The sequence below is a fragment of the Vombatus ursinus genome, unplaced genomic scaffold, assembly GCF_900497805.2.
Source record: "Vombatus ursinus unplaced genomic scaffold, bare-nosed wombat genome assembly UNPS02009205.1, whole genome shotgun sequence".
NCBI lineage: Eukaryota > Metazoa > Chordata > Mammalia > Diprotodontia > Vombatidae > Vombatus > Vombatus ursinus.
In genome coordinates this window covers 18,998,565-19,016,090 of record NW_020948983.1, presented here as the reverse complement: position 1 = coordinate 19,016,090, position 17,526 = coordinate 18,998,565, and the positions used below count along the sequence as shown (strand labels likewise).

The 17,526-nt window shown below is 44.6% G+C and overlaps 2 protein-coding genes across 6 annotated transcripts in view; both read right to left on the bottom strand.

The window, feature by feature from the left end:
- KCNIP2 (potassium voltage-gated channel interacting protein 2) overlaps positions 1-692 on the bottom strand; it is a 36,147-nt gene extending 35,455 nt beyond the window's left edge. For all 4 annotated transcript variants that reach the window (XM_027851870.1, XM_027851869.1, XM_027851871.1 and 1 more), the window contains exon 1: positions 620-692. In XM_027851870.1, coding sequence (XP_027707671.1) covers positions 620-692 — 73 coding nt within the window. The remainder of the gene's footprint in view (positions 1-619) is intronic.
- Positions 693-4,588: 3,896 nt separating this feature from the next.
- Positions 4,589-17,526, bottom strand: part of ARMH3 (armadillo-like helical domain containing 3) — a 211,591-nt gene continuing 198,653 nt past the window's right edge. Inside the window, exons 25-26 of one of the 2 annotated variants that reach the window (XM_027852015.1) lie at positions 11,989-12,105; positions 4,589-5,377 (exon numbers count right to left, since the gene is read on the bottom strand). In XM_027852015.1, the coding sequence (XP_027707816.1) occupies positions 5,285-5,377; positions 11,989-12,105 (210 nt within the window). In that variant the 3' untranslated portion in view covers positions 4,589-5,284. The remainder of the gene's footprint in view (positions 5,378-11,988; positions 12,106-17,526) is intronic. The other variant, XM_027852011.1, reaches the window with a different exon arrangement.

The following is a 17,526-nucleotide window of genomic DNA, read 5'->3' as shown; positions in this document are numbered from 1 at the left end:
ACACACACACACACCCATTTACGCTCTCATATAGTCACGCAATAACATCTCCTAACAGATACACTGTGGACCACAGTCTAACAAACGTTAGAAAAGCTCAGAGCTCAGACCACACGGAGCAATTAGTCCAACCACACTGTCACACACTGAGGTGCACCGTTACAAAGTTTTGTGGAGAGGTAGACATCGCGGGCTCTTGTGGACACAATGCGGTCCCATGCAATCACATACATCAGCCACCGAGCCGCCCTCAGACATACAACAACACGCTCTGTCACATGGACCTTGCTGTCAGTCACCAGCTGAGGGCACATGGCAACCGGCTCTGGGAAAGCTCCGTTTTCAGTGTCACCGAACGGGCTGGCTGGCACACTCACACACGCGCACACACAAATGCACACACACTCACACAAGACACACAACCGTTTCACACGTGTGCCTGCTCCTGCTGTCTCCCTCCCCCCACTCCCGTGGGATCTACTTAAAGGGACCCAGGCCCACGGCCCCGATGCCTCAGGCGGGGGGCGAAGGAGAGAAGGGGGTGCTGAGGGTCCGGGGTCTGGGGGTCAGAGCTCCGAGCACCCCGCGCCCGCTGCCCACAGCGGGGCCCTGAGCTCACCCGTGAGCTGATCGTAGGAGCCGTCCAGGTCTCGGGAATCGGACAGACTCTCCTTCCGGGCCTGGCCCCGCATGGCCCCCGGCGCGGCCGTTGCCCCCACTCCACTGCCCGCCCCGGCCGGGAAGGGGCGCGGGGGCCGGGGCAGTCCCGCAGCGCCCCCTGGCGGTGAGAGCGAGCCGGCCGGTCCCGGGTCCGAGGCCGGAGGTCCCGGCTGCGGGACGCCCCCTGCCGGTCCCGCGCTCCGGCTCCTGCGCGCCCCTCGGCCCGGTAGCCGGGGCCCGAGGCTGTCCGCAGTCCTGGAAGAGAGTCAGGCTGCCGGGGAGAGCGGAGCCGGAGCCGGAGTCAGCCCGAGCCGCCCAGATCCTCCCGCCCCCTCCCCGCGGCTGTCACCGCCGCCTCCCTCCCTCAGCGCTGCTGGGATTGGTTTCCCCAGTCCCCCCACCTCTATAAGACTGCCCGGGGGAGGTGGCAGAGGACCGCAAGGAGGTGGGAGGTCTTTAACGCCCCCGTCCCCCAAATCGTAGTCCCTCGAGCCGGGGGGAGAGACGTGTGCCCCACGGGAGGCTCTCCCTCCTTGTCCGGCCTCCTCCGAGCTAGTCCCCCCGCCCCCAGGGAGCCTCAGGTACCTGCTTCCACCTCAGCGGAGGCGGCCTGGGCGGGGAGGCGGCCTGGGCAGGGGGACAGGATGTGGGGGCCGCCGGGGTCTCCTTTCTCTTCAAGCGAAAAAGGTTTCATATCCACCAGTTCTCTCTTTTTCTCTCTGTCTCTGTCTCCATGTCTCTGCCTTGTCCCTCTATTTCACCCGCTGAGAGTCTCTGTCTCTCTCCCAGTATGTCTATCTTTCTTAGTCACATCCTCCCACATCCCTAGCCAATCCCACCCCCTTCCCGCAGGTATGGAGGTATGTGGGGGGGGGGGATGCAGAGGAAAAGAAGGCCAAGCCTTAGCACTGATTCAGTGCAGACCAGTGGAAGTGGGCATTTTTAGTTCATTTTCCCCAAGCTCTAGAACCACCCTGCTCCCTGACATACAGCCTGTACTCCAGTCGCTATGCTGGAGACTGCTTCCCAGTCTGACACCACATGGAGAGATTACAGATAGCGGGAGAAAAGTGAGTGAGCCTCAGGTGCTGTATCTCAGAAGTTGTCTGCTTTGAATTTTTTCTTTTTTTTTTTAAGGCAACTGGGGTTAAGTGACTTGCCCAGGGTCACACAGCTAGTAAGTGTCAAGTGTTTGGTCTGAGGCCAGATTTGAACTCAGGTCCTCCTGACTTCCGGCTGGTGCTCCATCCACTGTGCTGCCTAGCTGCCCCTTGAATTCTTTCTCAAAGTGACCTCTTGTTATATGCCCCATACTTTACCATCTTCCAGTATCTGCAACAGCTGCATCTGGGAAGGAGCACGGTGAGACGGAACATGGGGAAGGAGAGAGGTCCTTGTTCCCTCCAGCTCAACCTGAAGGGGCATGACTAGTTTTCCGGAGTCCTCACTCTGAGATGCTCTTCCATTTTGGGTTCTGGACCCAAGCCCTCCACGGTCTCAGCTATCCCCTGCAGTTTAACTCTTCTGATGTTTGAATTTCCACTGGATCTCCCTTGGAGAGTACCAGCTGCCATGATTTCTAGTCCCTTAAGTGGAACTGGAGACCTTCAGTCCATCTCTGGGGTCCCCTGGTTTGGACATAGGGGCAACGTTCCTCAGGGTCAGACTCCCTGACTATTTAGGGGTATCTCCCTAGGGGAAGAACTGAAAGACATTGGAGTTCTTTGCTGTTAAGACCTGGGGTTCTTTTAATCTTTTCAATTGGATTCAATTTCCATCTACTTGATTCAATTAGTGCTTGGGAATCTGGAGGGGGGGGGCAGGAACGGGAACTGCAAGTAGGAAAAAGGGGTAAGTGGTGGTTCAGGCTCCTGTTCTCAGCTACCATGGGAGCCCAGACCCTAGAATCACCTCAGTTGGGGCAGTCAGCTTAGCCCTTTGGCTGCTAATGGGTCTGACTTCCAGACTGGAGCCTCCATTATTTTCTTTCTCTTTTCTCCCTGCCCCCCTTTCCCCATTCCAGATGAAGGGTATGTGTGGGAGGGGAGAGGGGGGCAGAAGGTAAAGAAGAGAGTGGGGTGAGAGAAGTACCTGTGCCCTCAAATATAAATGGAGACCCAAGAAGACTGAGTTATTGATGAGGATGATTAGATATAAGGGACTTTAACTACAAGACAGGTAAGTCCAAACTTCTTCCACATCAGGGAGGTAGCTCTCTTAAGCCTGCTGCTGACCTCCAAATCCCTGGTATGAGATTGTCTCCAGGGCTGACAGACTTTCCCCAGACCTCATTCCAGCAGAGGAGAGAGGAAAGCTGTTCTTGAAGAAAAGGTAGGAGTCCTAGGCAGGATTTAGAGCAGGGGTTGTAGAAGCAGAGATGTATCTGGGGGAGTAGTTACCAGGGCATCTATGGGAAATGAAACTTGGGCAGTAAGGGTTGGAGATTAAGAACCAAAGAAGTCAATCAGTAAAAATCAATCTTAATATCTATATGCAGATTTCCCCATCGGTTTCAGCTTGTTCCTGCAGCATCTGATTATCATTCTTGGAAACAATGAAGCCCTCCTCTCTTGAAGTTAAGCCTCTGAACTCTGAAAGCCTCAACTCTTTCCTAGCTACAGGAGGAATCACTGGCAGATTCACTTAACCTTAGCACCAAAGGCCTCATTCCCTTTGGTTTTAAACTAATCTGAGCACTCAAGGGGCTTATTTCCCAAAGAAGGCTGATATTCTCCTTACCCCACCAAGCAGAGGTGCAGCAGTTGCCTGAGCTACGGTAGTAATGCAGTGTTCCCATCAGCCCCAACCACCCCTCCTTTGGAGGTGGGGGTCTCGGTTCCTGGACACATAAATAGGCTAGGCAGGGCAAGTCAACAGGAATGAAGCCAACCCCTACACAACAGGCCTCCTCCTACCCCCAAGCCTCCTAGTCTCTGGGATGGGGAAAACAGCTACTCTTGGGTGGCGAGGGGTGGATAAGGGGATGTGTGTAAAAACAAAATGAGGAACAAAATAATCCTAGACTTCCAAACCATAGCTAAGGGTCGGAGTAGCGAGGGTAGGCTCTATCAAAAATAGAATGTTGGTCCCTCATTTGCCATTTTCTTCCCCTGGATCTCCTCCCACTACACTAGGAGGAAGAAAGGAAATGCAAGCATTTTTCTTCTATTTCTCCTTCCCAGATCACACCAGAGGGTGAATAATGAAGGATCTAGTTAACTTATCCATTCAGCCATGTTTGCTCAGAAGTAGGATGGCAGATCTTGACTAGGGAGCACAGAAGTGAGAACCTCACTCATACTTCTACCTTCTGTCCTAACAGATTTAGAAAGTGAGGACATTCAGCTTAGTAACTACCAAAGAAAATGGCAATACAGGACAAAAAACTATCTAGGATTATTTTACAGAAGGGGCTGGACAAGGAAAAGAACAAAGGGGAAGAAACAGGAATAGGTCTGGCGATGTTTCAAGTATTGGTTAAATTTCTCTGAGGACTAAGATTTCTATCTTCTCCCCCTCCCCCCAATACCCAAATACTCTCCTGGTCTAGACCTGATGAGGAAGGGAGCCTGGGTAGTTCACACTAAGGCTTGCTAAAATTTTCTCAAGGCTGGGATTTATATCTGGTGTTGAAGAATTATTGTCCCAAGAGTCCTTAGGCTGGTTGAAGGACTCAAGTGTTATCCCCTCGTAAATACCCTTTCCCTGGCAGGGTCTCTCTTTCCCTCATGCTGGCAGATCACAGCAGGAACAGATCCCTCCCCAGAGGAATTTCTCAGCCAAGCTGGATGTAAACAACAGATGGGCAGTGGGGGAAGGAGCACGTGTTAAACACATGGGTGGCATAAGGCATTGCTTTGGGAGGGGGTCCTGGTTGAGGTGACTTGCTGGAACAGAGGGGAGGAGAGGAAAACAAGCACCTGAGGAATTCAGAAAACTTCTCAATGTTTATTTCACATCCACAACCTAAAGACGCAGAGTTTAAAACAGATTAAAAAAAAACAAAAACAAACCTAAGTAGTGACCTTATTATGCTGCTGGGCAACAGCCTGGCTGGTGGAGGTGGGGGGGGGGGGTTCCAGCCCCCAAATCATGGCATAGCCTAGGAATTCAGAGGACAGACTCCATGCCCCACTTCTGCCAGGGACAATCCCCAGGATGGGGCTATGCCAAACCCTTAGGTTGGGGGATCTCAGCCTCAGGATAGAAGGAAACAAGGCCCTTTCCCTCCCCAATCCAGAATGAGGAAGCCAGTTCCTCAACTATGTGCCCTCCATGCTGTAGCAGAGCCCACTGGTCTCCACTGGCCAGTGTACCTCCGCACCAAATTTCAGTCAGACCATCCCTTCATATTTGAGACTTTAACCCTGGCAGCATTCCTTTTCCTGGAGTCCCTCCCTCCCTCCCACCAAATTACATTATCACCCTGCCTGACCCCATGTCCAAATTCTACTGGCATCTAGGTGGTCTGGAAAAAAGATTGGTGTTCCAATTCTCCCTCTAGTTTAAATTGCAGGAGAAGGGGTGGTCTTTCTCTTTCAACCCTGAACCCTCAGGGAAAGAGCACAGCCTAGGGGTTTTCCAGGGGGAAAGGACAATCAATGAGTGGCTTCCTAGACATAGTTCAAGAGATGGTGGAGAATTCCTTTAGCAGAACCTCCTGGCTCAGGGTATGGAATGCAAGGTTCCTCCGAACATTGGTGCTGATGGACCGGACCTGGGGAAGGAAGACAAAAATTGAGAGAATGACAGTTACAGGGAGGTGGGATTAGGGGTGGAGAGTAAGGGAAGAGTGGTGGGGTGTGACGTTGGCAGCAGCCCCAGGTTTTTACAGCTTTTGTGAAAGTTTTCCTTCTTATTATTTAACTGGTGAAACTGCTCTCTGGAGGGAATAGACACAAACAACAGCATAGTATGATAGGAAGAGCATTGGATTTGGAGTCAAAGGACCTGAATTCAAATCCTAAGTGTATTACTACATGTGTGACCTATGGCAAGTTTTCTGTGGGCCTCAGTTTACTCAGATGTAAAATGTGGGGGCTTGACTAGATGATGATTTGTAAGGTTCTTTTTAGCTCTAAATCCTGTAAGACTGAAAATGGTGAAAGGGAAAGAAAAGGGAGGGAGAATTCAATGTATATGAGCAGCATTGGGGCTCAGACTATTGGACAGAATAAGTATGGACAGAAAAAGCAGGGGCAATAGGTGGCACAGTGGCTAGAACACTGGCCCAGGATCAGGAGGACCTGAATTCAAATCTGGCCTCAGTCACTTACTAGCTGTGTGACCCTGGACAGTCACTTAACCCTGATTACCTTAATAAAAAAAAAAAGGACAGAAAAAGCAGATGCTAGGTCTTCTCCACCTTCCTCTCCAGCTGTGTTGGGAAGAAGAGCTGGGATATGATAGGGAAGGTGAAGTTTGATCCAGTTCCAATTAATAAGAGAATAAAATCCTGAGGTCTGCTCTTTCCAGCCAGGATTCTTAAGCTTCACCTTTCCTTTTGAATCATCAAACAAATGAGTACTGGGATGAAGGAAGAGGGTATGGAGAGAGAGAATGAGCACTGAGGAAGGTTAGGGATTACCTCCTTACTACTTTAGGGACCTAGAGGCTGCTGTAGCTGGACAAATCTCAAATGAGGGATAAAGACTAGCCACCCTGAGGTAAGGTTGAGGATGTTCCTGAGCTCATAAATATATGGAGTCTAGAACTCTCTCACTTGGGAACTCTCTCACTTGATCTGGTCTCTGGGACCAGAGCAACGACCATTTTTTGTACCTTTTGGCTAAAGAAAGGTATGTTTTTGGTCAAAGTAGAAATCATTGAATCTCAAGAAAAAAGAGGAAACTAAAGAAGAAGCTTTGGGGGCCAGCATCCTCTCTATCATGGAAACAACATAAGTATGTATATGTTGGGGCTAAATGGGGTAGTGGGAGAGAAATGGCTAGGGAATAGGTGTTCCTTTTACTCTAACTCTATAGACAGACAGACTTGCAGGAATGATATTTAGCCAGCAGAGAGGAAGAGGGCACAAATTTCAAGTGGCATAAGGTATATGCTCTTTAATCTGAGAGCGAGTCCATGAGGGCTCTAGCCCTCACTGGGAGAAGGAATCACTGGTAAGACTAGGAAAACTTTGCCCCAGTTTCTCAGTGGGAAAGGGTAACATATCTCAGTAAGTTTGCCCTTGATTCCTGCATGGTTGAAGGAGCCCTTAATGAAGTCGTCAGGCTGAGAGTCAGGAAAAGGCAAACAGCAGACAGCTCAAGATCATTAGCTCCAAACTCGGGACAATCTACCTTCATTCTCCATCTCATAGTAGGGAAAATGGCTCTGGAAGAAGGGGTAGGATTTTTAAAAGCAGTCACCAAATAGATATCGGACAGAGCTCTACTAGCTTTTCCCTTTTCACAGCCCTCACCCCTACACACATAACCTCCTTCTCCGGAGTTTGGGGGCCAAAGTACAAGGAGTACAACCTCCCAAGGGGTCAGCATTCCTGTTTCATGCCAGGCACAAATCAATATCTTTACCAGCTCAGAAAATGCAGAGGAGAGAGCTAGGGTGAAGGAAAATAGATAGGAATTTTGAGCTGAGGAAAATTCTATTCTAGAGAAAGGGAAAGATGGAGCCAATACAGTATAGTGACAAGAAGCAATACAGTCCATGAACTTCTCTTAACTGATCTAGAAAATGCAGCAGACCAAATCTGATGAGGAAATCCAGAAGAAGTCACAGTGAGTACTTAGGCCAGTCCAGCTCACCATAGGAAGCAATACAAGGAGGTCTTTAAGCCCTGAAGTGCCCAGGGAGAGGCTGTGCACAAGAACAAGAGGAGGTCTCAGACTCATTCCAAGGCAATCCTAGATCCACACTGGGACATTGCAATGTGCACTGGAACCAAATGGCAGCTTTGTTGCCCACTACCCAGGCTGGGTCTCAGATCCAGATCTTGAGCAGAAGGAGGAGACCTACACAAGGTAGTGTTGTTTCTGGTAGGGGGACCCTGGGTAGTGTACTGAGAAAGGAAAAAGTTTAGAAGTTGCCAGCAACAGCAGCACTGGTGGTGGTGGTGTGGCCCAGACCTCAGGCACAAGCAGGGTCTCTCACAAAGTCTAGCCTAGCCTGCAGAGGAATTAGGGGGGGAATCCCAGACCAAAGAGGAGCCAAGAATTCTGCCACTCTGAGCCAATAGTGCTTTCCAGCTGGCTCCTGAGGTCAGACCAGGAGGGCAGCAATCAGACTTTGCCCTGGATCAGACTATTGTTGGGAGCACTAAAAGCTTGCAGGTTCCCTGCCTGTCCCTGAGATGCCAGCATAACACAACACTCAATACGCCAAGAAGGCAGCAATAGACCCAACCAGACTTTCTTTACAGAAGTATATAGAGCCTAGCCCTAACATCAAGTCCAAAGTTAGGAAGTAGACTTGGAGAATAGGTGAACATAAAAAGAACTCCTACCATAATGGGCTATTATGGTGGCAAGGATGATCAAGATACAAATTCAAAAGAATATTTTCTTTCTTTGTTTCTCCAAAACATCTATAAGCATTGCCTCAGAGAAAAACACAGCTTGGGCATATTCAACAACAATTACTGGAAGAAATGAAGCAAGAGTTAAAAAAAATGTTTTTATAAATGGAATGAGAGTGCTTGAGAAAAAAACTGGAAAAGAAATGAGAGGTATGGGAGATATAATTGTAAAGGGAATTAACAGCCTGGCACAAGAGGTACAAAAGGATGCCCAAGCAACAAGCTCCATGGAAATCTGAATGGACCAAGTAGAAGCCAATGACACCATAAGGCAACAAGAAATATTAAAACAAAATCTGAAGGCTGAAAAAAAAAAAAAAAGAAGAAAACGTAAGATATCTCTAGATACCTTAGCAGCAAAAACAACTGACCTGGAAAACAGATTGAGGAGAAAACAATTTAAGAATCACCAGAAATAGAGCCTAGACATCATATTTCAAGAAATCAAAAGAAAACTGCCCAGATCTCTTCAAACAGAGGGCAAAGTGGAAATAGAATCTACTGGTCACTTCCTGAGAGAAACCCCCAAATTAAAACTCTCCCTGGAACATCATAGCCAAACCCCAGAACTTCTAGGTCAAAGAAAAATATTGTAAACAAAGAGAAAGAAAGAATTCAGTACTGAAGTCCCACAGTAAGAATCAACCATGACTTAGCAGCCATCAGCATAAAGGAGCAAAGAACTTGGAATATGATTTTTCAAAAGGCAAAGGATATGGGTTTCCAGCCAAGAATAACTTACCCAGCAAAATTACGTATAATGCTACAGGGGAAAAAAATAGACCTTCAATGAAATAGAGGACTTCCAAATAATCCTGATAAATAGATCAAAACCAAGGAGAAACTTTGAAGTATAATGATAAAGGTCCAAACAAGGATAAACTGCTTACATTCAAATATGGGGAGATGATACATATGTCTCCTCCAAACCCTATCATCATCAGGGGTCATAGAGGGAGTCTAATTAGACAAAACCTGGGAGTGGTTCTGTTAGGTCTTGATGATCTTAAGAAAAGAATAAAAAGAGAGAGAAATACACAAGGGGAAAGGAAAGTAAGGTTAAGGAAAAATCATCTCATATAATGAGAGTGAACAAGTGGTCATCCATACAAAGAAGGAAGAGGGGGTGGACACCTGACTTCACTCTCATATGAACCGGTCAAAGAGAGAAGTATACACACACATACACAGAGTTGAGTACAAAAATACATTGTAATTAATAGTAAATAGGCAGGAAAGGGTAGAAAGGGGAATTAGAGGGAGGGCAGATTAAGAGAGAGATTAGTCCTAAACAAAACAAAGTCTAAGGATGTACCAAAATAGTTATAGCTCTTTTTGAGGTGGCAAAGAATGCAAATGTGAAAGAGTGTCCATAAACTGAGGAATAGCTGAATAAGTTACGGTATATAAATGTGATGGAATACCATTGTGATGAACTCTCATCGGTGTAATGACCAAACAGGATTCGAGAGGACTAATGAAACATCCTGCCCACCTCCTGATAGAGAAGCAAATGACTCAGAGTGCAGAATGAGACAAATAGTTTTCAGGACGTGTGTCAATGTGGAAAGTTATTTTGATTGATTATACAAATGTTTTGTTTTCTTGTGTTTGAAATGGTGGGGGATGGGGTGGGAAAGAGAAGGTCAGAAAGTGGATCTTGGCTGATTAAATCAAAATAAAATTAAAGAACCCTTGGTAACTCTGATCAACACAACAATCAACCACAATTCCTGAGGCCTCATGATAAAACATGCTGCCCATCTCTTCACAGAGATGATGGACTTGGCACAAATTAAGACTTTTTTTTTCAGACATGGCCAATAAAATATTTTGTTTTGCTTGACTACACAGGCTGGTAACAGGGATTCTGTTTTTCTTGTCTTCTCAATGGGGTGGAGGGTGAGGGGGAAGTCGGAAGGAGAGATGGGTGGTCTTTGTTTGAAAATAAACTAAAATTTAATTTAAAAAAATCGAGAGTAAGGGGGCATTGGAGAGGTGCTAGTCTCAGCCCTATACAGGGTATAGAGAAGTCTAAATGTAATTATGAGGTAGAAGGGCTATGGTGAAAATAAGCTTCTGCTGAGAACAGCTGTGAGTACAAAGGAAGAAAGGAGATACACAATCTAGTTAGGGCAGAGCCTCCACTATCTGTTAGAGACTGCTCTGACTGACAGTGTTGAAAGAGAAAGAAAGAATTCAAGTACTGAGGTCCCACAGTAAGAATCAACCATGACTTAGCAGCCATCAGCATAAAGGAGCAAAGAACTTGGAATATGATTTTTCAAAAGGCAAAGGATATGGGTTTTTCATCAGTGATGAAAAAAGGGCTCATTGACTCTAGGTGGCTAACTGTGGGGGCTGCAGAAGTAGAGCTATCTCAGAGTTCAACATGGGGGAGAGGGGAAAGAAGTACTACTATAGACTGTACAAAAATGATTAGGTAAGAAGGGAGGACTGCACACTATTAAGTGTCAGAATAAGAAGAGTCGGGCAGCCTTATTGCTGGCACCTTATTGCAGGCAGTACCTGAAGGTCCTGAGACAGTGTGGTACAGTGAAAAGAACACTAGATTTGGAGTCAGAGGACCTGGGTTCAAATCCTGATTTGTCTCTTACGACCTCTATGCGCTTGGTCAAGCCTCTAGGCCTCAGTTCACTCCTATATAAAATGAAGGCATTGTACAAGAAGTTCTTTGATGTCCATTCAACCTTAAATCTATGATTCTATTGTCTCATGACAGGTGAAGGGGTGGCTTATTCCCTGGAGCGCAGGCCATCTGCCCATGGCACAACTGACCAGTTGCCATTCAACTATCCCTTTTTCCACTCCGTAGAGGCTGGGGAGAGGTGACAGGTATCATGGGGGAAGAAGGATCTCAGAAGAAGGGGGCCATAGTGAAATGACCCTGGGAGAGGTGGACCTAAGTACCTCCAGCCCTCACCCACCCCAGTGTTGGTGTCCTGAGGTAGAGCCCTGGTTATTCTGTGATAGGGATCCTTAATCTGGAATCCATTAACTTGTTTTAAAAATAATCTGAAATATTTTGTTTTTTAAAAATTATGTATTTTGATATAATTTATTTCCTTATCACAAGCATTTTATGTAATGCATTAAAAATACAATCTTAGCTCAAAAGTCTTAGTGCAATTAGCTTTAATAGCTGAAAACCACACTAAGGCTTTTGGGACACTTTGTATGATTCTGAGAAGGGATGCATGGGCTTCACTAGATTGCCAAAGGTGCCCATAGTACAAAAAAGGTGAAGAATCTACCTCACTTCTCTCAAATTCTTTTCTTTTGCAAATAGCTGCAGCCAAGCCACAATAGAGTGAGCTAGGATTCACTGGGTGTCAATTCAGGTGACTCTGGTTCCGGGAAATCCACCAAGGAGAAGTAGGGAGAGTTGGCTGGTCCTGGAGCCTCCATCTGGCTGGCTAAACAGCTAGGCATCGAGAAAAAGCTAGAATGAGCCCTGGCTGGCCCTGGCTCTTCAGGAGGAGCCATAGCTAGGAAACAAGACCCACAGCAGGAAGAGAAAGAGCCAGGAAGGGGTAGTGGGCACCCTGGCAGTATCCCTAGGTTTCCTCACAGAACTCTGTGTGCCTCAGTTTCCTTATCTGTAAAATGAAGATAATGATAATGTGAGGCTCAAATGAAATAAAAATTGTAAAGCGCTCAGTACAGTGCAAACTCAGCACAAACAAATCAGCATGTAGTAAGTGCTATGTAAATGTTAGTTGTTTTTGTTATTGTTATTACTGCTATAGGGAGCAATAAGGGTTGCTTACCAACTCTTTGAAGAAAGCAGCTTCTTTATGCTGCTCTGAGTACCGTTCATACTGATCTAGTCCATCCTGCAGCTTCAAGGTTAGGGTGTCGTAGTTGGCCCGGACCACCTCCAAAACCTGTAGGGGGAATGGGCAACAAAACAGGTCAAATCACGAGCAGCCTGGGCATTCATCTCCATGCCCTTTTCCTACCTTGCCCTGAGAGAATTCAGGTAGGAGAATGACAAGGAGATACCATTCTTCCATGTCCCAGGACTGCCATGTTTGTCTGCAATGGATCCAGGAATCCAAAGCCCCTTTCATGGCCACCAACCAGAACAAACCTAGTAGATAAAGGTAAGAGGGAACAGCGGAGGTGTACACAGACAGTGAAGAGGTTGACAGTGATTTCCCTGGTTAGCCTGAATTTCTAGTAATACTTTCTGATCACTCCATGAATATACCCCTTCTCTTGAATTGGTGGTGGGTATTTACCTGTGTATGGTGGAGGTTGGGGGGAAGAAGATATAAATGACCATTCTGGAGAAGTAGGTGGAGCCATGCCAATATGTAAGACTTACAGCAGCCAGGAGCCCTGGTTCAAGAAGGAGATAGGAAAGGCACTAGGAGTCTTCAGCTTTGAAATGGAAAAGAACAATACTGAGCTGATGCCTGCTGGTGAGATGCTGTAGCCTCCCCATGAGCTCCTCCAGAGGCAAGATGTGATGAGGTCAAGACAGGGTGCCAGGCCAGGTGCCAGAGGAAGTTCATTAGCTTAATGAAATTTTCCTTCCATTCTTGTCAGATTAAGGCTAAGATTCTCATACTTTGCAACCTGACAATTCTGTGATCACTGTAGGTTTCTTGCTCTTATTTATCTTATTTCTTGAGTGCTAATCAAATCCTTAAAATTTTTTTTAACATACTGTTGCCAATTTTACAAAAATCATGTCTCTCTAATTCCTCCACTAAACCCTTTTAATTTTTTAAATAATTTTCTATATTGCCTTCATTTCTAACATTTCCCTCTTCCTTCCCCTACCCATCAGGCCTTCTCTTGTAACAAAGATAAAAAAAGAAAAGAAAAGAAAAAAAGCAGTTCAGTAAAACTAACCAACACATCATTCCAGTCTGATAGGATATGTAATGTTCCATATCCAAAGTCCTCTGTCTAGGCAAAAAAGGGAATGAGCTGCATTTTCTCATCTTTTTTCCATTCAAGGCCAACCCTAGTCATTATAATTACACATGAACTCTGTTTTAACAAACAATCAAGTAAAATCCACAATATAGCAACCTCACCTGATGGTATATACTTATTATACATCCTTAGTTCCCATCATTCTACTGAGAGGAAGAAAGAATTTACTACAATTCAGATATTATTTCATCTTTGGCCATTTTCTTGCTATCCATTTGCCTGCTGCTGTAACTTCTAGAACACTGGACCATGCAAGGCACCCCACCCTCAAACAAATCAGACCTGCCATTGCTACTTTCCCAGAAAGGGTGTAGCAATCAACTCCTTAATAAATTCCATTCACCATTCCTCCAGAGGGACTTCCCAAAGCAAAATATCCCTCTAGGACTACCACAGCCCCTATAAGTATTATCTCCCCCCATTAATATGCAAGTTATTTGATGGCAGGGATTGTACTGATTTTTGTATTTGTACCTCCAATGCTTAGCTAATAGTAGTAGTAATAATAATAATAATAATTATGGCTAGCATTTATATAGCTGATTAAGGTTAGCAAAGAGCTTTACACATGTTATCTCGTATCCTCACAACAGAAGTAGGGGTTATTATCTCCATTTTACAGATGAGGAAACTGAGACTAAGAGAGGTTACAGTGATTTGCCCAGAGTTATACATCTGACTGTGTCCAAGGCAGGAAAAGAATTCAGATCTTCCTGTCTCCCAAGTTGAATGCTTCTTCCACTACATCACCGTAGTGGCTATTCTAAGCGTTAGTTCAGTGTTTAGCACACAGTGCTTCATAAGTGCTGTTGTGTTCACTCATTTAGCAAACTGTTCTCTTGCTTCTTCTTTCTTCACTCTGTCTAATTCACATGAGGCTTTCCACTTTTTCTAAATCCCTCATATCACAATATTCTATTACATTCACAATTTGCTTTGCCATTCACCAATCAACGTTCCTCCGTTTTGTTCCCAGTTTTACGTGCTTCCACAATAGGGAGTGTTGTGGAAATACATACAAACATACATGCATATACACAAGGGCATTGAGGTGAATGCCCAAGTGTGTATGTATGTATGTACATATACACAAATATATAATGTATACAAGTACATATACATACATTCAAAAGGAATGTAGCATAATCTAATTTTGAAACTGAAGTACATTGAGCACTATAGTGTGGTGTCAAAATAGATGTTGAGTAACACTGCTTCTCTAAAAAATTTAAAATATTCTGTGGTGTTGCAGGGCACTCTGGCAAATAGTTTGGGAACTTCAGGGCTAGGTTACGCTATTTCAGCAGTCTAGGAATGAGATGATGGGCTCCTGCACCAGGGTGATGGCAGTGTCAGAGGTCAGAGGTCAGAAGGAGGCACATACAAAGAGATATTCTGAAGGCAGAATCAACAGGCCTTGGCAACAGATTGAGGGTGAGAAACAGGGGAAGAATCAAGGATAACAGACATCCCATCCCCTGCGTGTGAGTCTGGGGAACTAGGAGAATCAGGATACAGAGTACATTTTGGTATTTTAAAGCTACCTACTATCTCTAGGGAGAAGATAATAGGATACAGTGGGAAGAGTCCTGGATATTAAGTCAAAAGGCCTCTATTCAAATTCCAGATCTTGGGGCAGCTAGGTGGTATAGTGGATACAGCTCTGGCCTTGGAGTCAGGAGGGCCTGAGTTCAAATCTGACCTCAGACACTTGACACTTACCAGCTGTGTGACCCTGGGCAAGTCACTTAACCCCGACTGCCTCACCAAAAAGAAAAAAAGAAAAAGAAATTCCAGATTTTCCAATTTGCTAAACACATGACCTTGGGAAAAGTAACAAAATTTTTGAGCCTCAGTATTATCTGCAAAATGGAGATTTTGACAATTCTTGCACTTGATTTATTTGGATTATTGTGAAAAAAATTTCTTTGTGGGCTATTTTGGGAAAATGGTATAAAGAGATTACAAAATCACAGAACATCATCTTTGTTTTATGCCACTGTTAACAATGTGTGCTTTGTCCTATACCCACATAGTCTATATATCTGACACAATGTTGGTTTTGGTCCTAAGGTAATGCAAGTTTTGATATATGATATATACTCTTGTCTTATACTTCAGTATGTACTAGTCAGGCTGTTCTGGAACATTCTTTAGTCTCCACAAAAATCTGATTTCCTTTCTTGGGTATCCCCTAGTTTCTGATCATTTCTCTCCTTCCCTTCAACCACTTAGATCCAGTTTCTTGAGCATCCCAAATCTGTTATGCAGTGATTCTTGTTTCCTTCTTCTAGGGGTTGATGTTGAATCCTTGGTGGGGGCCTTCACTTCATTCATGTTCCCTATTGAGCCCCTTCATGACTTGGGGTGCTGGTGGGGAGGAGAGAGGATAGACAGTTATTAGCAATTCCCCTTTCAGTCCACGGTTATCACCTTTTTTCCTAGTGAGCTCTGGAGAATCCAAAAACCCTTCTCCAAACCCTCTTATTTGATATTCTGTTATACTGGAATATGGGAGCTGAGAATATTCTTTTAAAAAAAGAATTTGAGACATACATTTTAAAAGGTAAATGTCACTGAATAAATAAATTAATTCAGGTAGAATTGTCATTTTCATTATATTGATTCAACCTACTCATGAATAATAAATATTTCTCCAATTGTTTTAGATGTGTCTTTATTTGCGGGAAGTGTTTTGTAATTGTGCTCATACAGTTCCTGGTTTTGTCTTGGTAGGTAGACTCCCAAGTATTTATATTGTTTGCAGTTATTTTAAATGGAATTTCTCTTTCTATATATTCTTGATGGACTTTGTTGGTAATATATAGAAATGCTTCTCCTGAGTCTTGTATCTGAAAGTCAAATTTTCTATTCAGCTCTGGTCTTTTCATCAAGAATGCTTGAAAGTTCTCTATTTCATTGAATATACATTTTTCCCCCTGAAGGATTACACTCAGTTTTGCTAGGTAGGTGATTCTTGGGTTCAATCCTAGCTCCTTTGATCTCTGGAATATCATATTCCAAGCCCTCAGATCCCTTAGTGTAGAAGCTACTAAATCTTGTGTTATCCTGATTATGTTTCCACAATACTTGAATTGTTTCTTTCTGGATGCTTGCAATATTTTCTCCTTGACCTGGGAACTCTGGAATTTGGCTACATATTCCTGGGAGTTTTCCTTTTGGGATCTCTTTCAGGAGGTGATCGGTGGATTTTTTCAATTTCTATTTTACCCTCTGGTTCTAGAATATCAGGGTAGTTTTTCTTAATAATTTCTTGAAAGATATTTCTTGCCTAGGCTCTTTTGTTGATAATGGCTTTCAGGTAGTCTAATAATTTTTAAATTATCTCTCCTGGATCTATTTTCCAGGTCAGTTGTTTTTCCAATGAGATGTTTCATATTGTCTTCTATTTTTCACTCTTTTGGTTTTGTTTTATAATTTCTTGGTTTCTCAGAGAGTCATTAGCTTCCATTTGCTCCATTCTAATTTTTAAGAAATTATTTTCTTCAGTGAGCTTTAGTACTTCCTTTTCCATTTGGCCAATTCTGCTTTTTAAGGTGTTCTTCTCCTCTTCTGTGATTTGTTCTAGCCTATTTTTTAAGGTGTTATTTCCTTCAGTATTTTTTTGGGTCTCCTTTAGCAAGCTGTTGACTCTTTTTTTCATGATTTTCTTGCATCACTATAATTTCTCTTCCCAATTTTTCCTCTACTTCTCTTCTTTGATTTTCAAAATCCTTTTTGAGCTCTTTCATGGCCTGAGACCAATTCATATTTCTTGGAGGCTTTGGATGTAGGAGCTTTGACTTTGCTGTCATCTTCCGATTGTATGTTTTGATCTTCTTTGTCACCAAAGTAAGATTCTATAGTCTGAGTTTTTTTCCACTATTTGTTCATATTCCCAGCCAATTACTTGACTTTTAACTCTTTGTTAGAGTAGGGATCTGCTTCCAATGTGGAGGACATACTATCCCAAGATCTGGGGTTTTGTGCAGCTATTTTCACAGGGGGGATCTTTAAGTTTTCAGTTCTTCCAAAGTGATATGATCTTAGGAGAGGTGTTTACTCCTCCTCCTCTCCTGGCCTGTGCTCCAGTCTGTGAGTGACTCTTTTCTGCCCTGGAAACGTGAGTAGGGTTCTCTCTCCACTACTGCCACAAGCTCTGCTATGCCAGTGCTCCTTCTCGCCCCAGGACTGCCACCCAGGGATGCAACCCAGATCCAAGTATGGGCAAAACAAGAGAATCCTGCCTCAGTGCCAGCAAAGAGATCCCTGTAATTTCTTTCTGATCAGTTGTTTGATCTCCTTACTGTCTGTGGGCTGAGAACTCTAGAAGCAGCTGCTGCTGCTACTGCTGCCAC